Raw genomic sequence first — 26,326 nt, forward strand, 5'->3', positions numbered from 1 at the left:
AAAAGACCCAAATCACACCGGTCCGTGGTGCAAAAAAGGTTGGGGACCCCTGCTTTAAATGATTCATTTCACCAAATTTTAATAGTTGGAATAGCATAGCCAGCTTCCAAGGCCATCATGTAAAAATATACTTTTAAACTTTAATGTTGAGGTTACAGGAGTTTTAACGGATAACTCCTACCATGAATAGTCATATTTTTTTGTTTTGCAAAATACGTGACACAGAGCGATAATATTTGTAGCATTTGAAGGAATGTTTTCATACAGAGCGATAATATTTGTAGCATTTGAAGGAATGTTTTCATTAAATCAATTAATTATACATTTACCAAGAAACAGGAGGAGTCTAGAAAATGTCACCAGCAGTATCCAGGTATTTATTTCATAGTCACACTGGTTAGATTTTAGAGTGAAAAGGTACTTAATGGATTATAGAACACTAAATAATTTCAGATTGTAGCATTCAAAATAAACCGGTCTTATCCTTGCACTGGCAACAATGAATCACTGTAAGAATCTCATCATAGGTCAAATGGATTATTAAGCCCCTAACAATTAGATATGGTACAAGGAAAATTTGTAATAATATAGTCAACTGAACAATTACTGCAACTTTCAGACAGTAAGCAGCTCCTTTTTTTGCTCCATTTGAACCGTGCGGCTATATAACAAAGCAGCTTATTTATGGATTTATGGGTGGGACAAACACGCTTGCTTTATAGTCTCTAACAGCGAGCACAAGTGTTCCATTTGACAACACTCTTGAGTCTTCATGTGCCTCAACACAAATGCTTTAGTGCCGCAACAAAACAATCATTTAAGTAGAATCATTGATTGTTAGTCATCTTTGCTGCGAAGCTTGCCAACCACTTCTAAAGGAATACAGCTCCACCCAATGCTATTTACCAGTAAGAACACTCTTTAAAAGGATGAATATCCACTGTATGCTACGACGAAATGATGCTATGCTATAGCCCATATTTAGACACGGACACTTGCAGCGGTGGCATATGGTTTATATAGGTGGTATATAATTTATATACAGTACTGCAATTTTAAGAGATTTGGGGTTTGCTGCTCATCGTGAAGGTCTCTCTATCATGTGGAAGTTACGGTACATACAGTGGGGCAAATAAGTATTTAGTCAACCACCAATTGTGCAAGTTCTCCGACTTGAAAGGTTTAGAGAGGCCTGTAATTCTCAACATGGGCAAACCTCAACCATGAGAGACAGAATGTGGAAGAAAAAAAAGCCGAAAATCACATTGATTTTTTTTTTTTAATTATTTCCAAATTAAAGTGGAAAATAAGTATTCACCTACAAACAAGCAAGATATCTGGCTGTCAAAGAGGTCTAACTTCTTCCAACGAGGTCTAACGAGGCTTCACTCGTTACCTGTATTAATGGCTCCTGTTTTAACTCAATATCGGTATAAAAGACACCTGTCCACAATCTCAGTCAGTCACACTCCAAACTCCACAATGGCCAAGACCAAAGAGCTGTCTAAGGACACCAGAGACAAAATTGTAGACCTGCACCAGGCTGAGAAGACTGAATCTGCAATACGTAAAACGCTTGGTGTAAAGAAATCAAGTGTGGGAGCAAGTATTAGAAAATGGAAGACATAAAAGACCACTGATAATTTCCCTTGATCTGGGGCTCCATGCAAGATCTCACCCCGTGGCGTCAAAATATTAACAAGAACGGTGAGCAAAAATCCCAGAACCACACGGGGGGACCGAGTAAATGACCTACAGAGAGCTGGGACCACAGTAACAAAGGCTACTATCAGTAACACGATACGCCGCCAGGGCCTCAAATCCTGCACTGCCAGATGTGTCCCCCTGCTGAAGAAAGTACACGTCCAGGCCAGTCTGCGGTTCGCTAGAGAGCATTTGGATGATCCAAAAGAGGACTGGGAGAATGTGTTATGGTCAGATACAACCAAAATAGAACTTTTTTGTAGAAACACAGGTTCTCGTGTTTGGAGGAGAAAGAATACTGAATTGCACCCGAAGAACACCATATCCTCTGCAAAGCATGGGGGTGGAAACATCATGCTTAGGGGCAGTTTTTCTGCAAAGAGACCAGGACGACTGATCAGTGTAAAGGAATGGAAGAAGAGGAAGAATGAATGGGGCCATGTATCGAGAGATTTTGAGTGAAAATCTCCTTCCATCAGCAAGGACATTGAATATGAGACGTGGCTGGGTCTTTCAGCATGACAATGATCCCAAACACACAGCCAGGGCAACAAAGGAGTGGCTTCGTAAGAAACATTTCTAGGTCCTGGAGTGGCCTAGCCAGTCTCCAGATCTCAACCCCATAGAAAATCTGCGGAGGGAGTTGAAAGTCTGTGTTGCCCAACGACAGCCCCAAAACATCACTGCTCTAGAGGAGATTTGCATGGAGGAATGGGCCAAAATACCAGCAACAGTGTGTGAAAAGCTTGCGAAGAGTTACGGAAAACGTCTGGCCTCCGTTATTGCCGACAAAGGGTACATAACAAAGTATTGAGATGAACTTTTGGTATTGACCGAATACTTATTTTCCACCATGATTTGCAAATAAATTCTTTAAATTCAAAGGGGTTTTTTTTCACATTCTGTCTCTCATGGTTGAGGTTTACCCATGTTGACAATTACAGGCCTCTCTAATATTTTCAAGTGGGAGAACTTGCACAATTAGTGGTTGACTAAATAGTTATTTGCCCCACTGTAAATCACAATTGGTTTGTGCTCCACTAATTATGAGGGGCAGCTCCATGGCAAAAATGCCAGTGCCATTTTTTGGTCCCAATCCACTCCAGGAGGTAAGAAACTATAAGGTGGTGAAAACCTGCTTATTTGCCATTTGAGCTGAAAGTACTTATGGCACAGGCCCACTCTCCACAAAGTAGAGAGAATGAATAGGTACTGTGTTTAACAGGAGAGAGGGGAAAGTAGTGGAGATCTGTTTGCTCTTTGCAAGTCTACAGCACACCACCACAGCACAGATCAAAGAGACCAATTTCAATCCAGTCTCTAAGAACTACCGTGACTTTCGGACAATAAGGCGCACCTGACTATAAGCCGCCACCCACCAAATTTGACACAAAACGGCATTTGTTCATAAATAAGCCGCACTAGACTATAAGCCGCAGCTGTCCTCACTGTATTATGGGATAATTACACCAAAAGATATTGACGGGTAAAACTTTATTTGACAGCTGCATCATAATACCAAATGAACCACCATTGCTTCAAGAAGCTTCATTTGGCCATCACTGCTCCCTTGAGGGATACAGTCAACAACACTGTTGTAACACTGTTGTCGTCTAACATGCTTCCTAGCATTTATTGCAGCACTACAGATGTAAATAACAATCAAGATTCATGTTCTTTGCTAATTATTTCTTCAGAACCTTTTCAGTGGTTTCATTAATTGCTACTTATGGTATTTGGTAACACTTTATTTGAAAGTGGGGCCATAAGACCTTCCTAATTTTGACATGACACGGCCATTAGCATTAATAAATGCTTATGCCAGATATCATTTTGTGTCATCCAGCAGATTTACTCACTTTTGAATTTATGTACAGTAAAAGATCCAAGCTGGACATAATGGAGTTAGTGAAAATTTTTTCCTGATGATCCTTAATGACATTTATCATCCATTAATGCCCTAGCCCTAACCCTATCAAATAAAGTGTTACCTATTAACCCAATTGAATCAACAAATAAGCCACAGCGAACTATAAACCGCAGGATTCAAAATTAAGGAAAAAAGTAGTGGCTTATAGTCCGAAAATTACGGTATATTGATTACAAAATGCATATAAAACATTCACTCATATGCTGTTCATGTTGTCATGCTATTTACAAAAACAAGAATAGGATGGTAAATATTGTGTATTTGGACCATTAATTAAAAAAAAAAAAAAAAAAATGCGGATGGGATGTACAGCACAGGAAAATTGCTTCACCTTTTTGGAAGATAGTGTAGACGGGCAGCAATCTCCTCCATCATACTTGCAGTAGGCCCGATTGTTGAGGGTGTCGCACCAGCCATCCCCTCCAAAAGGCTGGACACAAATTAGGAAGGAGAGTATGTTAAGATTGTGGAAATTCTCTTTTCAAAGTATATTTTGATTCCACATGTTTTTTTTTTTTTTTTTTTTTAATTTCTCAACTCAATAATAATTTGACATTCTGGGAAACAAATTTGAAAAGCCAAAGAAACCAGCATCTCAAATAATTAGGATTCTTGAAATGTTGGAAAAAAGTTAATATTTTACTTTATTAACTAGTACTATTGATTCAATTACAGTAGTACCTCTACATACGAACTTAATTCGTTCCAGGACCCTGTTTGTAAGTCAAAATGGTTGTATGTCGAGCAGGATTTTCCCATAAGAATACATTATAATTCTCATTAATTCGTTCCAAAGCCCAAAAACCTACACTAAATCCTTAATAAATACTGCTGGTTGTATTCCAAATGGCAATTACAGATAGCTAAACAAGAAATTATGAAAAAAAATGTAATAATAAAAATATAATAATAATTCCTGTAATAATGTAAGGAATCGGGTTCTAATGTGGCGGACGTGTTTTGCGTGCTGTACCTGAAAGCACCGCGTGGCTGACTTGACAGAGAGAAAGGTGTGGTAGAAATTTTACTTTCTCTTTTCATGTTTTGTTGTTGGCGTCAAATGCGGCGGACAGTAAGTGTGTTGTGTTGCACAAGTTCTGAAATAAATGATTAAAAACCTGATGAAGCTGACAAAGCTATTTCTTTGGCGATGTTACAACGATAATAATTGTCACGTTAACTAATAAAAAATGGCGAACGGAGGTCTGAGGAGGACCACCAAGACGGTAGACATTCTTCGGCCATTCACGGAAGTGCACACTACGCTCATATTTTTCTGTCATTTCCATCTTGATTTCAATGGTGAGCGTCACCTTTTTTCACCATCTGCACTAACCTTCTTGGAACCCATGTTGATTTTTGTTGAAAATCTGCCATGTGTCAGTCATGCGGCATGACAAAGAAACCGTGGGGTTGTCATCAATTGTCGTATTTCGAGCATGCCGTTGGATGTAGAAACAAATGGCGTCTTATTTTATTGTATTTTTAGTTTAGTTTCTGATCCTGCCATGCTGTTCTCTTTTCATCATTTGCCTGTGTTTCTGATTTTGTAAATGGCGCCAAAACTAGTTAAGCTCACCTTGAAGTCAGACATTAGAAATGCAGTAATGCTGTTACTTGCAAACATTTGCAAGTAACTTTGTTTTCAGGTCCCTTTAATAGTACGAGTAAATTCACATGAAGTCTTGCCTTTTTTTTTGTTAGTTTTCCCTTCTCTGCATAGACTTTGGGGGTCCACAAAACAAATTTTTGAAGCATGTAGTGGTAGTTCTCTTCCTAGAGGGAATGTCACTGGGAACTTGAGACTGGTCTGAGTGAATGTGTGTCAAACTTGTGTGTAAGAACTGGATTGGAGCTCAGATTAAAACGTTCAAAGAGAATTTTGGTTTTGACTGAACAATCCTTCAGGGAAAAAATGGCACATTGACAGCAATGCTCACACAAATCACAGGTTTCCACTCGCCCTAATCATCCAAAAACTGTATCCTCTCATTGTGAAGCACACACAGAGTGCTGATAAAATCATGTCAAAGAAATTTAGAATTTGTGAAATTAGACCTTCCTTACCTTAGACCTTAGATGCATCTGAGCTGACTGTGGTCTACAAATTCTCTTAGGTTCACAGGGGAAACCGATTAGAATTGTCCATTAACTACTTTGTAAGCACATAGACTAGTCATATTCTATGCGTGTCCTGATATTCTGATATTAGGTGTACTACTGGGGACCCAAGGAAGGTCCTAACGGGATACTATGATCCCAGTGCCCAATAAAACCACCTTCACTGGCCAAAATTACCAAAGACCAGTGGCTCTGATGTCTGTGGTGATGGAGTGCTTCAAGAGGCTTACAGTATACCTGGCATAATAGTAAAGTATAAGTAAAGTATTGGCACCCCTGCAATTCTGTCAGATAATGCTCAATTTCTCCCACAAAATGATTGCAATTACAAATGCTTTGGTAGTAATATCTTCGTTTCTATTGCTTGCAATGAAAAAACACAAAATAGAATGAAAAAAACATTAAATCATTATCATTTTACACAAAACTCCAAAAAGGGGCCAGACAAAAGTATTGGCACCCTCAGCCTAATACTTAGTAGCATAACCTTTAGACAAAATAACTGCAAACAACCGCTTCCGGTATCTAGCAGTGAGAATCTTACAAAGCTATGCTGGAATTTTAGACCTTTCTTCTTTGGCCAACTGCTCCAGGTCTCTAAGATTTGAAGGGTGCTTTCTCCAAACTGCCATTATCAGATTTCTCCACATGTGTTCTATGGGATTCAGGTCTGGACTCATTGCTGGCCACTTTAGAAGTCTCCAGTGCTTTCTCTCAAACCATTTTCTAGTGCTTTGAGAACTGCGTTTTGTGTCATTGTCCTGCTGGAAGACCCATGACCTCTGAGGGAGACTGAGCTTTCTTGCGCTGGGCCCTACATTATGCTGCAACAATGTCATGCACATGGTCATGCAGTCCAGTGCCAGAGTTAGCAAAGAAACCCCAAAACATCCGGGAACCTCCGCCATGGTTGACTCTGGGGACCGTGTTCTTTTCTTTGAATTCCTTGTATTTTTTGCTGTAAAGTCTATGTTGATGGCTTTACCCAAAAAGCTCTACTTCTGTCTTCCAAAAGGTTTTTGGCTTTCACTGGTAAGTTTTGGCAAACTCCAGCCTGGCTTTTTTATATCTCTGGGTCTTCCAGGGTATCCTACCATAGAGTCCCTTTTCATTCAGACGCCGACAGATAATACGTGTTGACACTGTTGTACGCTCGGACTGCAGGACAGCTCGAACTTGTTTGGATGTTAGTCAAGGTTCTTATTCCAACATCCGCACAATCTTTCGTTGAAATCTCTGGTCAATTTTTCTTTTCCATCAACATCTAGGGAGGTTAGCCACAGTGCCATAGGCTTTACACTTATTGATAACACTGCGCACAGTAGACACAGGAACATTCAGGTCTTTGGAGATGGACTTGTAGCCTTGAGATTGCCCATGCCTCCTCACAATTCTTCTCAAGTCCTCAGACAGTTCTTTGGTCTTCTTTCTTTTCTCTTTGCTCAACGTGGTACACACAATGACACAGGACAGAGGTTGAGTCAACTTTATTCAATTTTAACTGGCTGCATGTGTGATTTAGTTATTGCCACCACCTGTTATGTGCCACAGGTAAGTAACAGGTCCTGTAAATTACACAATTTAGAGAAGCATCACATGATTTTTCAAAGGGTGCCATTCTCTTTTGTGTTTTTAAATTGTAAGCAAAATAAAAATGAAGATATTACTACCAAAGCATTTGTAGTTACAATCATTTTCTGGGAGAAATTGAGCATTATCTGACAGAATTGCAGGGGTGCCAGTACTTTTGGCCAGCACTGTAGCTCCCTCCACCCTCATCTGCTTCTGGATCATGGGGTTCCTGACCGATATCTGGCCTTAAAGATATGTCGACTGCAGTCCGCCATCCTGACACTCACCACAGGCTCCCTTAAGACTGTGTCTGGTGCCCCTTCTTGTATGCATTTACTATGTTCCCACCCCTCAAACACCATCATCACGTGCCTCAATGACACCACTGTGTTGGGCTTGATCTTAAAGGGCGATGAGAGAGTTTAGAGAGAGGAAGTAAGGGAGCTGTCAGAGTGTTGTTTCAGGAACAACCTGGAGCTGACCACCTCCAAAACAAAGAAAGTGATCATTGACTTCAGGAAGCAGACGGGGGACAACGCTCCACTGACCATATAAAGGAAATGCATGGAGAGAGTAGCTTCCATTACATTCCTTGGGGTAAACATTGCAGAGGATGTTAGCTTGAATTCGAACACATGGCTCAACTTCTTGCAGGTGCAATGGAAGCATCACCTGGAGTGAAGACCGATGGTTTAACTTACCATGCCACCATTGAATCAGTGCTTATGTACAGTGAATTGTTGTGGTTTTCAGCTTGCTCATAATACTCAACAACTGAATCTATTACTTTCCCTGCTGCTTTATCATAATGGCAAAACAATTTCTGTAGATATTCTGACATAAAATAGCTATGTATTCTTAAAGGCATTTAGTAACTAACAGTTAGTTGCACAGTGGCTCATGAGTTGGATGACATTTATGGTAATTGTCAATGATTAACAGTGCAAAAAAAGGAAAGCAAAACACATGAGAAACAGATGTTGGCTGTAATCATTTGTGTTGTTATGGAAGACCAAGTTTTAGGCAATTGTTTTGCTTCACAACATTCACTGTAAAATGGAAGAGGAAAATGTTGGCTGGCAGTTCTGGGGAATATGTTTAATCAACAGTTTGTTTTCCAGCTCTAGTTCCAGGATTTTCTGAATCAAACAAATAATAGTCAAACAATAATTGGCTTTGGGCTTTTAGAGAGGCCCACAGTGTATTGCAAATTAGTTTTTTTTTTTTTTTTTTTAACTCGGAAATGGTGTTTGCTATTAGGGGATCACCACAAATGTTAAAGCTGGATGTACACAAAATAGTTTATTTTAAAAATAAATGTTATAACCATGTATTTCTTATTTACATACAATACTAATGTATTAACATCGACCTTTAATAGACTGAAGGGTGTTAAAAATATGGCTGCATGTGTTAAGGTGTGTTGCAATGATTTCACTCTTTCCTGTGTGACTTCGAAAAATGTTCAAATTTCTAACTGGATCACAAACAGTAGATTTGTGAAATATTGTCTTTCTGAAGCCATAAATATTGTTGTATTTTTTTGGCCAAATCCATTGTCAAGTGAAGATTGTATAAAGACATTCACCCATTTAACGATTTTATAAACCCGGGTGACATTAATGCCTTTCATGTTGGCAAAACAATACACATAATTTAATGGATAGGAACGGAATGCTAGGGAGAAAATATATCTGCACCCAATCAGGTACTGATGCAATACTTAGCTCTTATGACCCCTACCTCACATGACTGAATGCAGTAAATGTTTTCAGGGGCTGGATACCACTTCATCATCCCTGTGCAGACAATGGTCTGTAAATCAGAGCAAAAATAATAATAAAGTTCAGCAATCCTACATAAAGAAATATAATTTTCCAATGATTTACATAGTAAAATTTTCAAAGGTGAAATGAAAAAAACATTCCAATGCAAGCAAATTTACAGACCTACAAACTATTTTGGCTACACAGAAACGCGGTGTTTCCATGTCTGGTACAAACCCAAATCATTTCAATACCAATGCAGTGAGCAAAACAATAAGATTGTATATAAAAGGCTATGCCACATAAGTGACGCTACTAAAGGTTCAGGGCGCCGCAAAAATACCTCTCCCTTTGGCTATCAGCACGTCAATGCAGCAGTTTGAAAATACTGTTTTCTAGGTTCCCGTCGCGACTGGCCTTTACAATTACCACTTACCTGTTCAAATAATGTCTGGCAAAGGCACAGAGGCCTAATAATGTCCTCTGTTCTATTTGCATTGGTATTTACTGAACTGACTCCATAACCTGTGACCTTAAACATTTGCTTAAGTGTTGCAGAATGTGAATATGTTAGTATAAGAATCAGTTAATCCAAATCTAGCATTAAATGGTAAAGTAAGCCCTCTGGGTTGATAGATGTTAGCTCCAGTTTCTAGCTGCGCAGGCTAAACTCTCAAAATGTCTACAAATCCAAATTTCAAGAAAGTTGGGATATTCAGTAGAACATTAATGAAACCAAATGCAGGCCGTTGCAAATCCATTTCAACCTATAATAAATTTAAAAAAATAAATACACTAAAAAGATATTTTATTTTATCTACTCATTTATTGGTATGCAAATATTCTCTCATTTTGAATTTGCGTCTGCAACGTATTCGAAAAAGCTAAGACGGGGCAATACAAGACTGGGAAGGTGAGGGATGTTGAAAAAACTCCTATCTGGAATGTTTGACTTCTAATCAAGTTCGCTCAGGAAGTGAAGTTCTGGTCATTCCTGCATTGAAAACGACCCCAGCGAACCAAATAAATGGATGGACGGAGGGAATAATGGTTTAGTTTATTATGGTTCATTTAAACTTTTATTCTGGCATGTATAAACAAAAACTTAGAACAGAGGAAATCTAACTGTTGGACTCAAATCACAACTGTATATTGACTGTACGACAAGGTGTTTTGCAGACAGCAGGCAGAAAGGCAATCCTCCCTTGTGAATAAGGAGACTGAGCTAGTCAGGCAGTTCAGATATTTCAGATAACACAATGCCTTGAAATCACAAGGCAGTGTCAGGAGTATGTTGTAAGCAACCAAACGTCTATCCAACTATTTGACCTTGGTAAGGTCAGATCCACTGGTTTTCTGGCTGCCTGACCGACCACCCAAAAGCAAAGCGAAAGTGGGTCAGTGTTGACAGCATTCACTTGAATCTTTTCATGAGATATGATGTAGTGATAACCAACTTTCTTGCAAAATCTGGCAATCCATTGAGTTTGTTCATTGTGTGGGTGTGTATGAGTTTCCTAAAAATTGGATGTCAGCTGCAGCCTTTCATCATGTAGAATGCACTTATTTCCAGTAATTCAAAAACATTTGGACACACATAGAGTGTGATAGTATATTCAATTGAGAAATTAAAAGGTTATTTTCTTGAAACGCTGGACAATCAATGAAATTAGTTAGGTTCTGATGAAAGGACATTCGATTCGATGTATTCTCATTAAGCAAGTCCGAGAATACATATACCCAAAAAATTTACCAAATTATGTGTATGTATGGAAGTACGTACAGTGGGGCAAATAAGTATTTAGTCAACCACCAATTGTGCAAGTTCTCTTACTTGAAAAGATTAGAGAGGCCTGTAATTGTCAACATGGATAAACCTCAACCATGAGAGACAGAATGTGGGGAAAAAAACGGAAAATCACATTGTTTGATTTTTAAAGAATTTATTTCCAAATTACAGTGGAAAATAAGTATTTGGTCACCTACGAACAAGCACGATTTCTGGCTGTCAAAGAGGTCTAACTTCTTCAAACGAGGTCTAATGAGGCTCCACTCGTTATCTGTATTAATGGCACCTGTTTTAACTCATTATCGGTATAAAAGACACCTGTCCACAATCTCAGTCAGTCACACTCCAAACTCCACTATGGCCAAGACCAAAGAGCTGTCGAAGGACACCAGAGACAAAATTGTAGACCTGCACCAGCCTGGGAAGACTGAATCTGCAATAGGTAAAACGCTTGGTGTAAAGAAATCAACTGTGGGAGCAATTATTAGAAAATGGAAGACATACAATCAATCTGGGGCTCCATGCAAGATCTCACCCCATGGCGTCAAAATAATAACAAGAACGGTGAGCAAAAATCCCAGAACCACACAGGGGGACCTAGTGAATGACCTACAGAGAGCTGGGACCACAGTAACAAAGGCTACTATCAGTAACACAATGCGCCGCCAGGGACTTAAATCCTGCACTGCCAGACGTGTCCCTCTGCTGAAACCAGTACACGTCCAGGCCCGTCTGCAGTTCGCTAGAGAGCATTTGGATGATCCAGAAAAGGACTGGGAGAATGTGTTGTGGTCACATGAAACCAAAATAGACCTTTTTGGTAGAAACACAGGTTCTCGTGTTTGGAGGAGAAAGAATACTGAATTGCATCCGAAGAACACCATACCCACTATGAAGCATGGGGGTGGAAACATCATGCTTTGGGGCTGTTTTTCTGCAAAGCAAACCAGGACGACTGATCTGTGGAAAGGAAAGAATGAATGGGGCCATTTATCGAGAGATTTTGAGTGAAAATCTCCTTCCATCAGCAAGGGCATTGAAGATGAGACATGGCTGGGTCTTTCAGCATGACAATGATCTCAAACACACAGCCAGGGCAACAAAGGGGTGGCTTCGTAAGAAGCATTTCAAGGTCCTGGAATGGCCTAGCCATTCTCCAGATCTCAACACCATAGAAAATCTGTGGAGGGAGTTGAAAGTCCGTGTTGCCCAACGACAGCCCCAAAACATCACTGCTCTAGAGGAGATCTGCATGGAGGAATGGGCCAAAATACCAGCAACAGTGTGTGAAAAGCTTGTGAAGAGCTACAGAAAACGTTTGGCCTCTGTTATTGCCAACAAAAGGGTACATAACAAAGTACTGAGATGGACTTTTGGTATTTATTTTCCACCATGATTTGCAAAGAAATTCTTTAAAACTCAAACAATGTGATTTTTGGGGGGCGGGGGGGGGTTTCCACGTTCAGTCTCTCATGGTTGAGGTTTACCCATGTTGACAATTACAGGCCTCTGTAATATTTTCAAGTGGGAGAACTTGCACAATTAGTGGTTGACTAAATATTTATTTGCCCCACTGTATGTATGCATGTATGTATGTATTGTACATATGAACTGTATGTATTGTCATTTTAATGCTCTTCATCCTTAGTGTCCAGTTATTACAAAGGAAGGAAGGAAGGCCTTTCCATACCACACTTGTTTAAATGAATTATCGTTGCAAAGCAATGCCAATGACAACAGTGCAGGCATATGGAACATTTGAAGTGCTTGTGGAGAAGTCAACCAAGAGGGGCTTTTTCCATTGATTAGTATATTGCTGTTAGCACTTACATATCAATCTGCCGGCCCCTCTCGTATTGGCTATGCCACAACTCCCGGATTAAATGGTTTCCTTTTTGAGGTTGCCCTCATTCGTAGCACCCCATTATCACCGCTTGTGAACATTGTTGTTGTGTCCTTGGACAACACACTTCACACCAGTTGCGCCGAGTGGGTATGGCAGCGCCTTGCATGGCAGCAGTGTCTCATTAGTGTATGAATGTGAGCGTGAAAGTACGCATGTATAGCAAAAGCGCGATATAAGTCAAAGTTGCCGGTTACTTGCTATGTCCTGAAGCAAATAGAAAAGTATAGTTGTGTGCCGATTGTGCAAAACATTTGCGCAAGAATACAGTGTATCACTAAAGTGAGCACACTCCTCGCAATTCTGCAGATATTTAAGTATGTCTTTTCACGGGTCAGCACTGACAAAATGACACTTTGACACAATGAAAAGTAGTCTGTGTGCAGCTTATATAATAAAGTTAATTTATTTTACCCTCAGAATAACTAAAAATATAGCCATTAATATCTGATATATAAAGTATTTGTTTTGGATGCATGACAGAGTTGTTACAGGCTGTATTGTTATGTTTGTTCAGTTTCTTTAATACATTGAAATTAAATTACATTACTTAAGCAGGTTTTGTGTTTTTTAATTTATTTCTCTATTATCGGATTTGCCATGTTAAATGGACCTTTGAAAGTGTTAATGAGGTTCACTTTGGTAGTATGGCATACACCAGGGTTCACTGTATCCGGACCTCGGTGCCACTTTTCTTGTCGTGTTTTCCATGTCTCCCTCCTCCAACACACCTGAATCAAAATAATCAGGACCATTATCAGGCTTCTGGTGAGGTTGCTGATGACATAATCATTTGATTCAGGTGTGTTAGGGGACATTGCGTGGAAAACACGACAGGAAAAGTGGCACTGAGGTCCAGATTTAGTGAACCCTGGCATACACACTGAGAATCAGGCAAGAAATGGCTGGAGTGCACACATTAGAGGTATATTTTATGTACACTGAATCATACTAATTTTAGTCCAACCATAAAGATTGGAAAACATCAAGTAACTCTTTTTACTGCATGCTGTTGTTCCGACCACCAGCTGTTTCAGTGCATTATTCATTCTGATGGATTATTTCTTCACTGTTTTTCAGTGGCTCACCTTTCATGACAGTCCAGATAGGTTACATAGTAACAGGGAAGCAAAACAACCACTTCTTACGAAGCCTGCCAATAGTTTTCAAATTTCACAAGCTGACCTGGACTGTATCCAATACTGGATAAGTTATGGGGTGTATGACTGTTCGACCACAAAATAAGAACATATACTACTTTTGACCTTTGACTTCAGATTCGACATACAGGTAATGCCAGCTATTAATCATATTAAATGCTATTCTTGGTGGGAAATAGACCAGAAATCCCAGAAAATTTCTGCTCACAGTGGACTGGACTCTTGAATTTATTTCCACAGGGTTCGACCTGGTGGCCTTTTAAGAACAATTATTACCCACGAACCCCCTCCTAATATTTTTTTTCCCCACCCAAAAATCAACAGGCGGTAACGTTATCCTTTATTGATCCCCCTTAGGGAAAATTCAGATTTGCCCGTAAATCAACAGGATGCGAGATGGATTTGCCGCAAATTCAGCAGAGTGACTCTAAATTAAAATTAAGTGACCCAGTATCAACAGGAAGTGACCCGGTAATGCCCCAAAATCAACAGAAATACACACGGAAATGCTCCAAGTGTCCTGATTTCAACAGGAAGTGATTTCAAAATGTCTCAAAATCAACAGGAAGTGACCCGAAATCAAAAGTAAGTGACTCAGAATGGCCACAAAATCAACATGAAGTGATCTGAAATCAAAAGGAAGAGGCCGAAAATGATCCAACATTTACAGGAAGTGGTTCGAAATCCAAAGAAGTCACCCAAATTGGCCTCAACTTACTTGTTCTCAACAGGAGGACATGCAAAATTCCCTCAAATTTATAGAATGTGAAACAATAAACAGGTGATCTGGATTTGCCACAAAATATTCAGAAAGGAACAATGCGGATGGCAAAACACACATGTTAATGTTGATTATTTTAGGAAAATAAGTACAAAAAAAAAAAAAAAAGATAGCCTTAGGGTCCGTTTAGATGACAATAGTAATGTGGGGAATAGAAGAAAAAAAACTTTGCCAGATGTCCATATCACTTAGATGGAAACTGCATTTGGGGAAGGGGCGGGCTGAAACCGCAAAAATCTGAAAACTCCTTCCAGAGTGGAAATCTTGAGGACGCTCCACTCTGTCATTGCCGTCTAAATGGTTAAAAATGCAAAACATTGACATCATAGGTTGGTCTCCAAACCAGTCCTCAAGGGCCGCTGTGGGTCTTGGTTTTTGTTCTTACCGATCAAGCACAGACAGTTTAACCAATAAGGTTTCTGCTAAAACAAACACCACCTGACTACAATCATCTGATTACACGACACCAAATTGGTAAAAAGGTGTTTTCTTGTTTTGTTGGAATGAAATTCTGCACCCACAGCGGCCCTATATGAAATAGTTTGGATACCCGTGTCTTAAATGAATTTGAAACATTTACTGGTGGACTGCACTGACACCTAGAATGTGTGCTGGTTGAATTAGTTTTTAAACTATTTTTTTTTAATTCAACAGTGCACATCATCTGCTACTGGACACAATTTAGACTCTCAAATGCGCTCCTCAAATGAGGGTGTCCAGCAGTAATGGTCAAAACACCCGATGATCTTGAGGTACACTACTGAGGACGTGTCCAGAAAATCTGACACAAACCTTTATGTTTCACTGTGTCTTGCTTTTTGTCATGTACCGTACTGGCCCGAATATAAGATGGTGTTTTTTGCATTGAAAGAAGACTGAAAAATTGGGAGTCTTATATTCGGGGTCTAGACATTATACCCATTCACGATGCTAGATGGCGCCAGATACCAATTAAGCGAATGCTGAACTTGAGGAGTAATGTTCTGTCATGAGTCATGACAAATCTCAGCTACTCTCAAGTTTAACCACTTTGCATTATTTTATTGCAATGTTTTTCCTTATTCAGATTTGTTTTAAGACTACAGTTACAGTTAGACCTCACTTTGATGGTGCAGTTATTGCAATGTTGTTGTTTTATCACAATAGATTGGTTTTAGGGTTGTTCCGATCATGTTTTTTTGCTCCCGATCATTTCAGTTTGAGTATCTGCCGATCCCGATATTTTCCGATCCGATTGCTTTTTTTTTTTTTAGCTCCCGATTCAATTCCAATCATTCCCGATAATTTTTCCCGATCATATACATTTTGGCAATGCATTAAGAAAAAAATGAATAAAACTCGGACGAATATATACATTCAACATACAGAACATAAGTACTGTATTTGTTTATTATGACAATAAATCCTCAAGATGGCATTTACATTATTAACATTCTTTCTGTGAGAGGGATCCACGGATAGAAAGACTTGTAATTCTTAAAGGATAAATGTGACTTTGTATATTCATTCATTCATTCATTTTCCATGCCGCTTTTTCCTCACAAGGGTCGCGGAGGTGCTGGAGCCTATCCCAGCTAACTACGGGCAGTAGGCAGGGGACACCCTGAACTGGTTGCCACCCAATCGCAGGACTTTGTATATTGTGACTAAATATTGCCATCTAGTGTATTTGTTGAGCTTTCAGTAAATGATACTGCAGCCATTTAACTTCTGCCCAAATGCATGATGGGAAGTGCAACCATGACTGTGCGTAGGGCTACCAATTGATATATCTTCTCTGCGCTGGGAAAGAACATAGGGTGTTAAGAAAATGATCAACTACTACCTTACACACTTCTTCTCTGCGTTGGGAAAGAACATAGGGTGTTAAGAAAATGATCAACTACTACCTTTCTTCCCCACATTCCCACGTTATATTTAATTTCTGAGAGAGGGTATTGTAAGGCTTTAGCCACATAAAAAATGGCTCCAAAGGCTGTCAAAATTCTTTCTACTCATTATACGATGCATTTTAGCGCTATCTATAGGTAAAACGGCGTCTTTATAGATTGAACGCGACAATGCGTGAGTGGGTCGTGCAGCGCATGCGTTAATTAATGTGATTAATTAAAAAAAAATTAGTTACCGCCATTAACGCAATAAATTTGATAGCCCTACTTTAAGCCAAAACTACTCTGGATGAGTGTAAGACATTTTGTCTGTAACGTTAAATACAATTAAAAAACGATTTAAATAAAAAAATATATATATATTAAAAAAAGGCATGTCCGATATTTTTTTGCCGATTCCGATACTTTGAAAATGACGTGATCGGACCCGATCGATCGGGATCGCGACATCTTTAATTGGTTTATTTACATTTCAAAAACCAGATGCCATTCATTTACGAATGTGATTGCACTTTAGTTTACATATTTAAATGTTCCGATATTAAGATTTGAATGTGGCAAAATAACATGCTTTTTCTCTCAAATATATTGTTATATTCATTTGTTTCAGATGTACTGTAATTATTTTCTGTATAAAAATTAATTTGGTGTTCAAAAAGTCTTTTTTTCAAACTTGAGTCTTGAAAAAGAGGGGGTCGTCTAATAAACATAGCCGTCTTATATTCGGGGCAATACGGTATTTCGTACTAAATGGGGTTGGTTCTATTGATGACTGGTGTGCAACTACCCATGCCTCGCCTTTGATGCTCTACCTTGCAGTATTCTAACGCGGTGCGGGGTAGGGTGTATCATCCAGATAGCTATACAAAATCTCTCTTTGTCACTCTCTCTAACCATCTGTCGATCTCCTTCTGTCTACTAGTATATAGCTACTTTTAATAAAATAGAAGTATTTTGAGTGGATTGTTGGGTCCTTTGGAAAAGCTTAATTCATTAAAACATTCTTTCATTTATCTTCCGTTCCGCTTATCTAAAAAATTTGATCGTATTCAGTCGTTAAGTTAGACACAAACTAACCCTACCTGTGAACCCCACTCAAACATATTGTAATATTTTGCTTACTTATTGTCATCAAACATAAAATTGTAATGTAAATCTTGAATATTGACATTAATCTCACCTGAACTTTAATGGGAAGCATCCAGTGTTTTAAAGGGTCAACTGTTGAGCCATTAGGCAGAATCACTGGGTCATGAAGGTCCATGTCAGGGGTTAAAATGCATGTTGGAAAGCAAACAGCACCTGCATAGAAGTATCATGTTTAAATTTAAAGATGAAAAACTGAGCACAGAGTAGGCCTGGGTGATAAATCGACAGAGGTGGGTAGAGTAGCCAAACATTTGACTCAAGTAAGAGTAGCGTTACTTTAGAATAATATTACTCAAGTAAAAGTAGTTATCCAAAAAATGTACTCAAGTAAAGGTAAAAAAGTATTTGGTGAAAAAATTTCTCCAGTAATGAGTAACATTGTAACCGCTTACATTTTTCGTTAGATTTTTTTATTTTTGATTCCTCTCTCAGCACAAACCTATCTTCATGAACTGTTGTTATAATGCTCTGTACAATAACCCATTACATAACCGCATTAAGCCAAAAAAAATAACAAAAACATTTCGGCGAGAGAGAAAAAAGGAGCGAAAATAATGAAGCATTATTCGTCCAAAGAGCATATGTACCTTCTAGTGGAGAAAATAGTTCCTAGAGAATAGTTCCTTCATAGTTGCTATTATTAAATTAAATGGATCATATTTCCGGTTTTCCAAATAAAGTGCCAAATAAAAACTGGGAGAGAGTTTTAAATCAGCGCTTTCGAGTCATGTTGAGGGCAGCGCTCTATGTCAAATACTTCCTTTTTTACAGTGCATGAAAGACACCACGTGATTGAACGGGCTGGCATGTAATTGGTGTAATGGAGTCATGTGATTATTATTGACCTCTCATTGGTGAAATTGGTAAACCTACTCTTCGCACCGCTGGAAAAAAAAGAATAAAATAAATCAATCTAATATGTAGGAATAAAGAGGAAAAATGTAACGACGATTGTGTAGCCGAAAGTAGCTTCACAAATCTACTCAAGTAAAAGAAAAAGCATGGCTTAGTAAAACCACTCTTAGAAGTACATGTTTCTAACGTACAGTATAACGAATTACTACCCACCTCTGTAAATCGATTTGATGACTTCATACGTGATGACTTAATTTGAGTTTTTTTTTTATGTTTTGGTTTATTATTATTTTGGAGGATTTAAAGAAGGTTTCAATTTTATTTTGCCCGTTTTTGCAGCACATTTCAACTCCATGAAATACACTCACCAACGAGTTTTTTCTTTCTTTCTTTTTTCTTGTTAAAAGTTCCGAGCAGAACGTAATCCTCAATGCATTTGACTAAAGTTGCATTTCTTAATAAAAAAAATTATGCAAAAGAAAGTCGTGTGTTTAATCCAAGCTACTTTTAAAAAAAAACTTGAGTAAATGTAAATGTTGTTGTGTAATTGTTGCAACTCACTACCCCCTTCTGCATTCACGATATGCTTGTCATTACAATTGATTAGGCTAAATATATGCCATAGTTTGCCTAAAAAAATAATATAATCCATAGTGTTAATTTTACTCACCAATATTCATTCCCTCATCACAGCTATATGACACAGAGTTGAGATCAGTAGGAGCAGAGCAGGATCCTTGGAGCCCGGAGCACATGGTAAACTGTTCCGTCCATTCACCTTCTTTAGTGCAGTGAATCACACTCTGGAAGCCAGCAAATTAAATCGCATAATATAGCAATTTTTAAAAATAAAACGGAATACAACACGTTTCATGAGTAAGTGTTGGAAACGATACCTTTGGTGTCTATATCATTTACCATCATTTCTTGAGTATAACCAGCATTATGCAGAGAAACAAACATCACAAATTGGGGGACGTAAAAATAAAAGTGAACTTTATTAAATCCGTCATAACTAATAGACATTTCCGCTTCCAAATTGCAAAGAATATGTCACAAAAGTAGGTTGTATGTTATCAGTACTCTTATTTATTCATTTATTTATTTATTTTAAGTAATATAAGTCTGTCTCTAACAAGTCGGCTCTAATATGATGGTTTTGATGGGCCCCAATTGCAGTTTTAGTGTTTAAACGCTAATTGTGATGTTACTTGGTCAACTTCTTTATTACAAGCCTCCTTGTTGTAAAATAATGCGAAATAATTTTACCCATATCTGTTTCTGATTAGTATGTTTTCCTACTGTGTCTCTTTGCTTTGGTTTTGAGAGTCTTTTAACATACAGTACTTTGCAGCAGGCCTCCCGTTGCTCATTGTTTGATGTGACAAAACAAGTAAACAGACTCCTTTCTGCTCACTCCTTTCCCCACACAGTGTTTGAAGTGGCATATTAACTGAAGCGTGGAGTGGTTGTTAGTCAGCAACAAAAATATTGGATAATAATAATCTTAGTTTATTGCTGTCCTATATGTATGGAGTTGAAAACTTAAAAACTCAAACTCAAATTTGGTGGTCAAATGTGACCATTTAGTAGCAATCAGAAGCTCTAATTGGAATCTTAGGAAATCACACTGTGAGTGTTTGAGGGAAAAGTCAATGTCCGGTTTCCTTATCTTTTCTTTATCAAAACACTGAAGATCTTGTTGGAAAACATTTTTTTCCCCAATTACGACTGTTAATGCTGTGGCCTTAGACATCAATATCGTCTGGAGTTTTTGTACATGCAAAAGAAATCTCATGTTTAGATATACTGAACGTTCTACAACTGTTAAACTTACATTTTCTCTTGCATCTGGACACTGCAGGGTACAGAGTGTACCATAGTTGAGGCCATTGGTGCATGTATACATGCCCTGGAATACATCAGGTAATGCTGGGCAAGATATCGGCTCACAGGAGGCATCCTCCCATTGCCCTCCCTCAAGGCACTCACATTTGAAGTATTTCCTAAAAACAACGGAAAAACTTGGGTAAAAGTTGTCCTATGCTGCGTTGATTTTGCACTTCGACCTTGGAGATGTCATTTGATGCACATTACATAGCATCGGGATGACCTGAGGTACTCAGTCTTTTGCTTTAAAACACTATTTCAAAGTGAACACACACAGACACACGCACATACATATAGATACATTCGATGTCACTGCCCCTCTACACTTTCCCCATTATATCTTAACAGTTTAAATAACAAACATATACCAAACCACAGACGTCACCCATTCTGCTTTAAAACATATTTCTGTCATACACCGTATAGTGTGTAAACGCAACAGTATTTGCAATGGCATAAAGTTATAGGAGTACACGTGTCAAAGGCATGAATCTGCTTAAAACGTCTCATGTTCACTTTAACACGTTGAACTCATAAAGCATCAAGGGTTATTAATACGTTTACGCAATTGTTTGAGAACGCAAAAGATGCCAAACTGTAAATAGATCTAAATGTTCCATTGTTTTTCACCTCACTAAAGGGAAATTTGATATATTAAAAAATAATGAATCTGTATTTTACAGGTTTCTATATAAGATTAAATGCTTATTAATATTTAATAACCCACCATTAAAGGCATTACAGTGGGGGAAATCAGCTCTACAGCATATTTACCAGATGAACTCATCAACATGATAATTCCCAACAGACTGAACCATCTGAAAAGAGATAGTTTAGTTCATCTGAAGCAGGAAATGAACCTACCATACAGTAAATATTGTCTTTTAATGGTTATCTAGTAGTAAGTAGTTAGTAGTTACCCAATGAATAAAGCACATTTCACAGGACCATAATGTGAGCCTTTTTGTATAGTATATAGGTAATGTTGTAGTTTTGCTAATGATGTACAAAACAGCCGATTTAAAACTGCACTCAATAATGGCTTTTGCATTATTTCTACTTTGCTTGAGTGTTTATTGAACAGTAATGTATGAAATTGTTGTGATAACATATTTTTAGTCTCACAAAAAAAAAAAAAAAAAAAAAAAAAATACAGTAAGTCAATAGGCTACAGAAGCCCTATTACGGGCACAATATTTTTCATTATTTTGGTTGTGTGTATTGGAAAGCAAATTTTACATCTGCTAAAAATACTATTCTCACCAAAAGTACCAAAACACTCACTTCGGTATCTTCTTTTGGAGACTCCCCAATACATAGAAGCCTGGGTTGCATTTGAAACGGCAGATGGAGCCAACATCATGGCTCGAAGAAAGGCACTCTGCCGTCAACAGTTTGGCATTGGGAATTTTTGGAACTTCTAGGCACTCGATCTTACAGTAGGCTTCTGGAAAAGACCACAAACCATCCTCCAAACATACCAGTCTGTCACTGTCACCTGATACAGATTAGAAGAAAGAAAGGAGAAGATGGAGGAAAGCAAAGTTCAATGTAATAGAAAATAATGGTTCTCACATATGATTTCTTCCCTTGGCTACATGAATGCTTGAAAAATGATTTTCCTAAATTATCTTTTAAGAATTTTGGTATGTCAGACTCAGAATAGAATACAATCAGAGCAAAAGTTAGCAAAATTTTGTGAATCCCCCCCAAACTTCCTTTTCGGTTTCTATACTGCTTGTCCTGTTCAGGGCGGCATCTGGAGCCTATTCTAGCTCAGTTCAACTGAAACAGCCTATGCCCTTTACAGGGTACTTTTCAATCACAGACTACTTTGATAAATTCACAAATGCCTTGTGGGAGTTACATGTGCATTGGCTGATTGGCTATTGTTGGTGATTTTAACCAGAGGCGTCGCGTCCCTTTAGGTAAACCAGGCAATTGCCTAGGGCCCCCCAGCCAGCAGGGGCCCCCAGAGGGCCAACAGATTTAGCACACACATCTTTACTGCTCTGTCGCAGCGACAAGTGTAGGGAGTGTTTCAATACTATGGAATCATTTGGCAGATTATCTAACGATTTCGTTTCATAATTGTCTCCTGACAACATTAATAATATATGGATATAGTAATATAGATGCCACAAGATTCTTCTGATAATCATCAGACCATATACTGTATTAAAGACTTGTGCAGCCTTTAAATAATGATGCAGCACTTATTGAGTGCAGAGCAACATTCTGAGTGCAAGTGTTTCCAAGTGATCCTTTGCTTTAGAATCCCTAGTTTCTCTTTCACGAAAAATAAATCTATTAATAATGTCTGAAGGAGATAGTACCTTTTCTTGTAGGCACCGTCTAAGTGTTTGCATTACTCTAACACACTTAATATAATCAGGGAATGGTATCGTTTCTCATTTACTGTTTCACTGTTTGTATTACTCGAACACACCTAATATAAAATAAATAGCACTTATACCATAGTTTGGGAAAACAAACAGAATATAGGGCATAAGAGATAAACAACGCCTTCTTATCACGGAAGACCAGCACGTGCGTCATTCAACTGACTGAGCAAGATTGACGCACCAACTCCCGCAATCAATTCTTCAGGACAGTCCAGAACAAATGGCGGGACAACCTGTCCCGACACAAGGAAAACCAAGGCCCGATATCCAACTAATAACACGAATGACAAGACTCCAAGAGCCCCTTTCATGCTGAGGTGGCAAAATCCTCAACCCTCGTTGCCCTGACAACAGTAACTCCCGAATCCTCCTGTCTAATCCATAAACAGACAATAATCTTAAACAACAGCCAAACACACCCTTCTCCCTGCCCACGGCCCACCCAGCAAGAGCGTTCAAAAGACTGAATGTTTAACTAGTCGTGGTCATTTTTTCTCGGGAACCCTCTTGTTGACGTGTGATAGGGTGACCTTGCCTCCCCGTCTGAGTGTCTGGCGGTTCGGCTAGCGCGGTTCCAGTGGTCTGGCTAGAGGGTCAGATTCCTTCATGTCTAATTTTTAATAATAAATATTAATCTATGTGCTAATAATATCGAATATAACAAAGCTTTCACCTAATTTAAAAATGTCATTCCCTCTTTAGGTTAACGTTCAGTGTGTTGTAATGTTAGGATTTGTGTTATGGCAAATTACAGCACCCATTACTTTTGAATTTCTGTTCGTCTTTCTTCACCAACGTGATTTGTGTAAGCAAAATCCATGCCCAACTGAGATGAATTCAGACATCTGACTTGGCTACTAAAACACTACTCCTTTCTTAGCCTTGGATGGTTAAGTCCTTTCCTTGGTTAAACAAAAAACCTGTACAACAAGTTAAACAATGAAATGCATTTATCATATAATGTTTTGATTTTCAATTAGCAATTTAAAATCAAAAGGACTAAAACGTAACAATATTTTGTTATTTCTATTTAAAACATCAACAATAAAATGTTTCCATAATCAAATTGTAGACACGAGCCAAACAAAGTACAAACGGAAAAATTTGCTCTTTTTTTGGTTTGATTATCTCATCCAATGAATATATTCATACTGCATATATATATATATATATATATATATATATATATATATATATATATATATATATATATATATATATATATATATATATATATTAGGGCTGTCAAAATTATCGCGTTAATGAGCGGTAATTAGTTTTTTTAATTAATCCCGTTAAAATATTTGGCGCAATTAACGCACAAATGCCCTGCTCAAACAGATTAAAATGACAGCAGAGTGAAAGCTGTACTTGTTGTGTTTTTCGGAGTTTTGCCGCCCTCTGCTGGCGCTTGGGTGCGACTGATTTTATAGGCTTCAGCACCCATGAGCATTGTGTAAGTAATTATTGACATCAACAATGGCGGACTACTAGTTTATTTTTTTGATTGAAAATTTTACAAATTTTCTTAAAACGAAAATATGAAGAGGGGGTTTAATATAAAATTTCTATAACTTGTACTAAAATTTATCTTTTAAGAACTACAAGTCATTCTATCCATGGATCGCTTTAACAGATTGTTAATAATGGTATTGCCATCTTGTTGATTTATTGTTATACTAAAGAAATACAGTACTTATGTACCGTATGTTGAATGTATATATCCATCATGTGTCTTATCTTTCCATTCCAACAATAATTTACATGGCAAAATATGGCATATTTTATGGACGGTTTGAATTGCGATTAATTGCGATTAATTGCGATTAATTACGATTAATTAATTTTTAAGCTGTAATTAACTGGATTAAAATTTTTAATCGTTTGACACCCCTAATATATATATATATATATATATATATAGCAGGTCGCGTTAACCGAATATTTTCCGTCATTGACCGGTTTTTTAAAACGGTGACGGAAAAAACTGTAGTCCGTCCGTCATTTTGACAGGTTGCAATTCACACCCCAGACCACAGGGTGGCGAGTGAGCATATTCATCTTAATGCATGACGTCTTTGGCTATTCTGTCAGAATATTGTAGCGTCACTGGGGTCTGGCGCCGGCACCGTGATTGACACATCAACGCGAGGTTCTTATTGGTGCACCCGGTGTGCCAGCGCGTCACCCAATTGGTGGACTAGATTGCCGCCTGTGTATAGACCCCAATCACATGACGTCACAACTCCGCCCCCCTGACTGGAGCCGCCATATTGTGTGTCAGCTCGTCGTGTTTGCACATTACCGCTACGTACATGCCTCCTATTACGGCGTGTTTTTCTGCTCGTTAACATTAATAATCAAAATGGTGAAGGCGTGTGTGGTGGTTGGTTGCAGTAACAGAGAAGATAGACGGAGAGACTTGAAGTTCTACCATATTCTGAGAGACCCGAAGAGGAGAGCGAGATGGACTGCTGTAATTCGACAAGAAATCTGGGCACCAAACGATCAACACAGTCTATGTAGTAGTCATTTTATATCTGGTAAGATGCATTTAATATATATTTAGAAGATTTTGGACTGACAACCACAATTAAGATCATTGTGTGACGTTGGTGATTGGGGTCTATATAGTTGCCTCTTTTTCTTTGGGGGCGGAGTTGTTGTTTTGTTGGTGTCGTTGGCGGTAAGCCGAGTAAAAAGAGGGAGAAAAATACCACGACTTCCGTGTCTAATTTTTCGCCGCCAAGCAAGCGTTACAATATTAATTAAAAATGAATGAAAACTAAATACTATTGAATATGTCATCATTATCATTTTAAAAATTTAAGTGACGGGTAAAAATAGATTATGACCGGATTTTTATGACCCTGTCAGTCAAAATGACAGACAACGAAAATGTCTAGCGCAACCTCTGATATATATATATATATATATATATATATATATATATATACACTATATATGCTGTATATACTGTAATAATGAAAATAAAGTTGAAAGAATAATTGATATAAGTATCAGTGTGTGGATGGACAAAACAGCTAAACATATGTGTGCAGTATAATTTTGCTGTTGTTGCTTTTTGACGTGTCGTTAATTCCATTCTCTTTTTCCTCTCTCAATTGTTGTTTAGAAATGGTGTGATTTCCACTGGCTCCTGACGGTAGGATGGTGAGAAATAAAGGTAACAATTAAATTACAGAAAATTTTGTTCCAAATACTTGTGACACATTGGAAATTGAGATAACTACCCAACTGATTAAAAATTTGAAGCCAGAAACATTTTGCTGTGAGACCAGTGCTAACAAAGCAGACCACTTGAATATTCTTTTATGGTGTTTGTTATCTTTTCCTCTTTTTTTCTTTTGTTGTTGTTGTTGTTGTTGTGAAATTGCACTTGGCTGCCTAT

At 38.2% G+C, this 26,326-nt stretch overlaps 1 protein-coding gene across 1 annotated transcript in view; it reads right to left on the bottom strand.

Moving 5' to 3' along the window:
* pappa2 (pappalysin 2) overlaps positions 1-26,326 on the bottom strand; it is a 92,632-nt gene that overhangs the window by 2,670 nt on the left and 63,636 nt on the right. The window contains exons 21-26 of the mRNA XM_057858019.1: positions 21,794-22,007; positions 20,457-20,625; positions 19,290-19,422; positions 17,796-17,917; positions 9,071-9,142; positions 3,966-4,064 (exon numbers count right to left, since the gene is read on the bottom strand). Coding sequence (XP_057714002.1) covers positions 3,966-4,064; positions 9,071-9,142; positions 17,796-17,917; positions 19,290-19,422; positions 20,457-20,625; positions 21,794-22,007 — 809 coding nt within the window. The remainder of the gene's footprint in view (positions 1-3,965; positions 4,065-9,070; positions 9,143-17,795; positions 17,918-19,289; positions 19,423-20,456; positions 20,626-21,793; positions 22,008-26,326) is intronic.

The sequence above is a fragment of the Corythoichthys intestinalis genome, chromosome 14 (genome assembly GCF_030265065.1).
Source record: "Corythoichthys intestinalis isolate RoL2023-P3 chromosome 14, ASM3026506v1, whole genome shotgun sequence".
In the NCBI taxonomy this organism is placed as follows: domain Eukaryota; kingdom Metazoa; phylum Chordata; class Actinopteri; order Syngnathiformes; family Syngnathidae; genus Corythoichthys; species Corythoichthys intestinalis.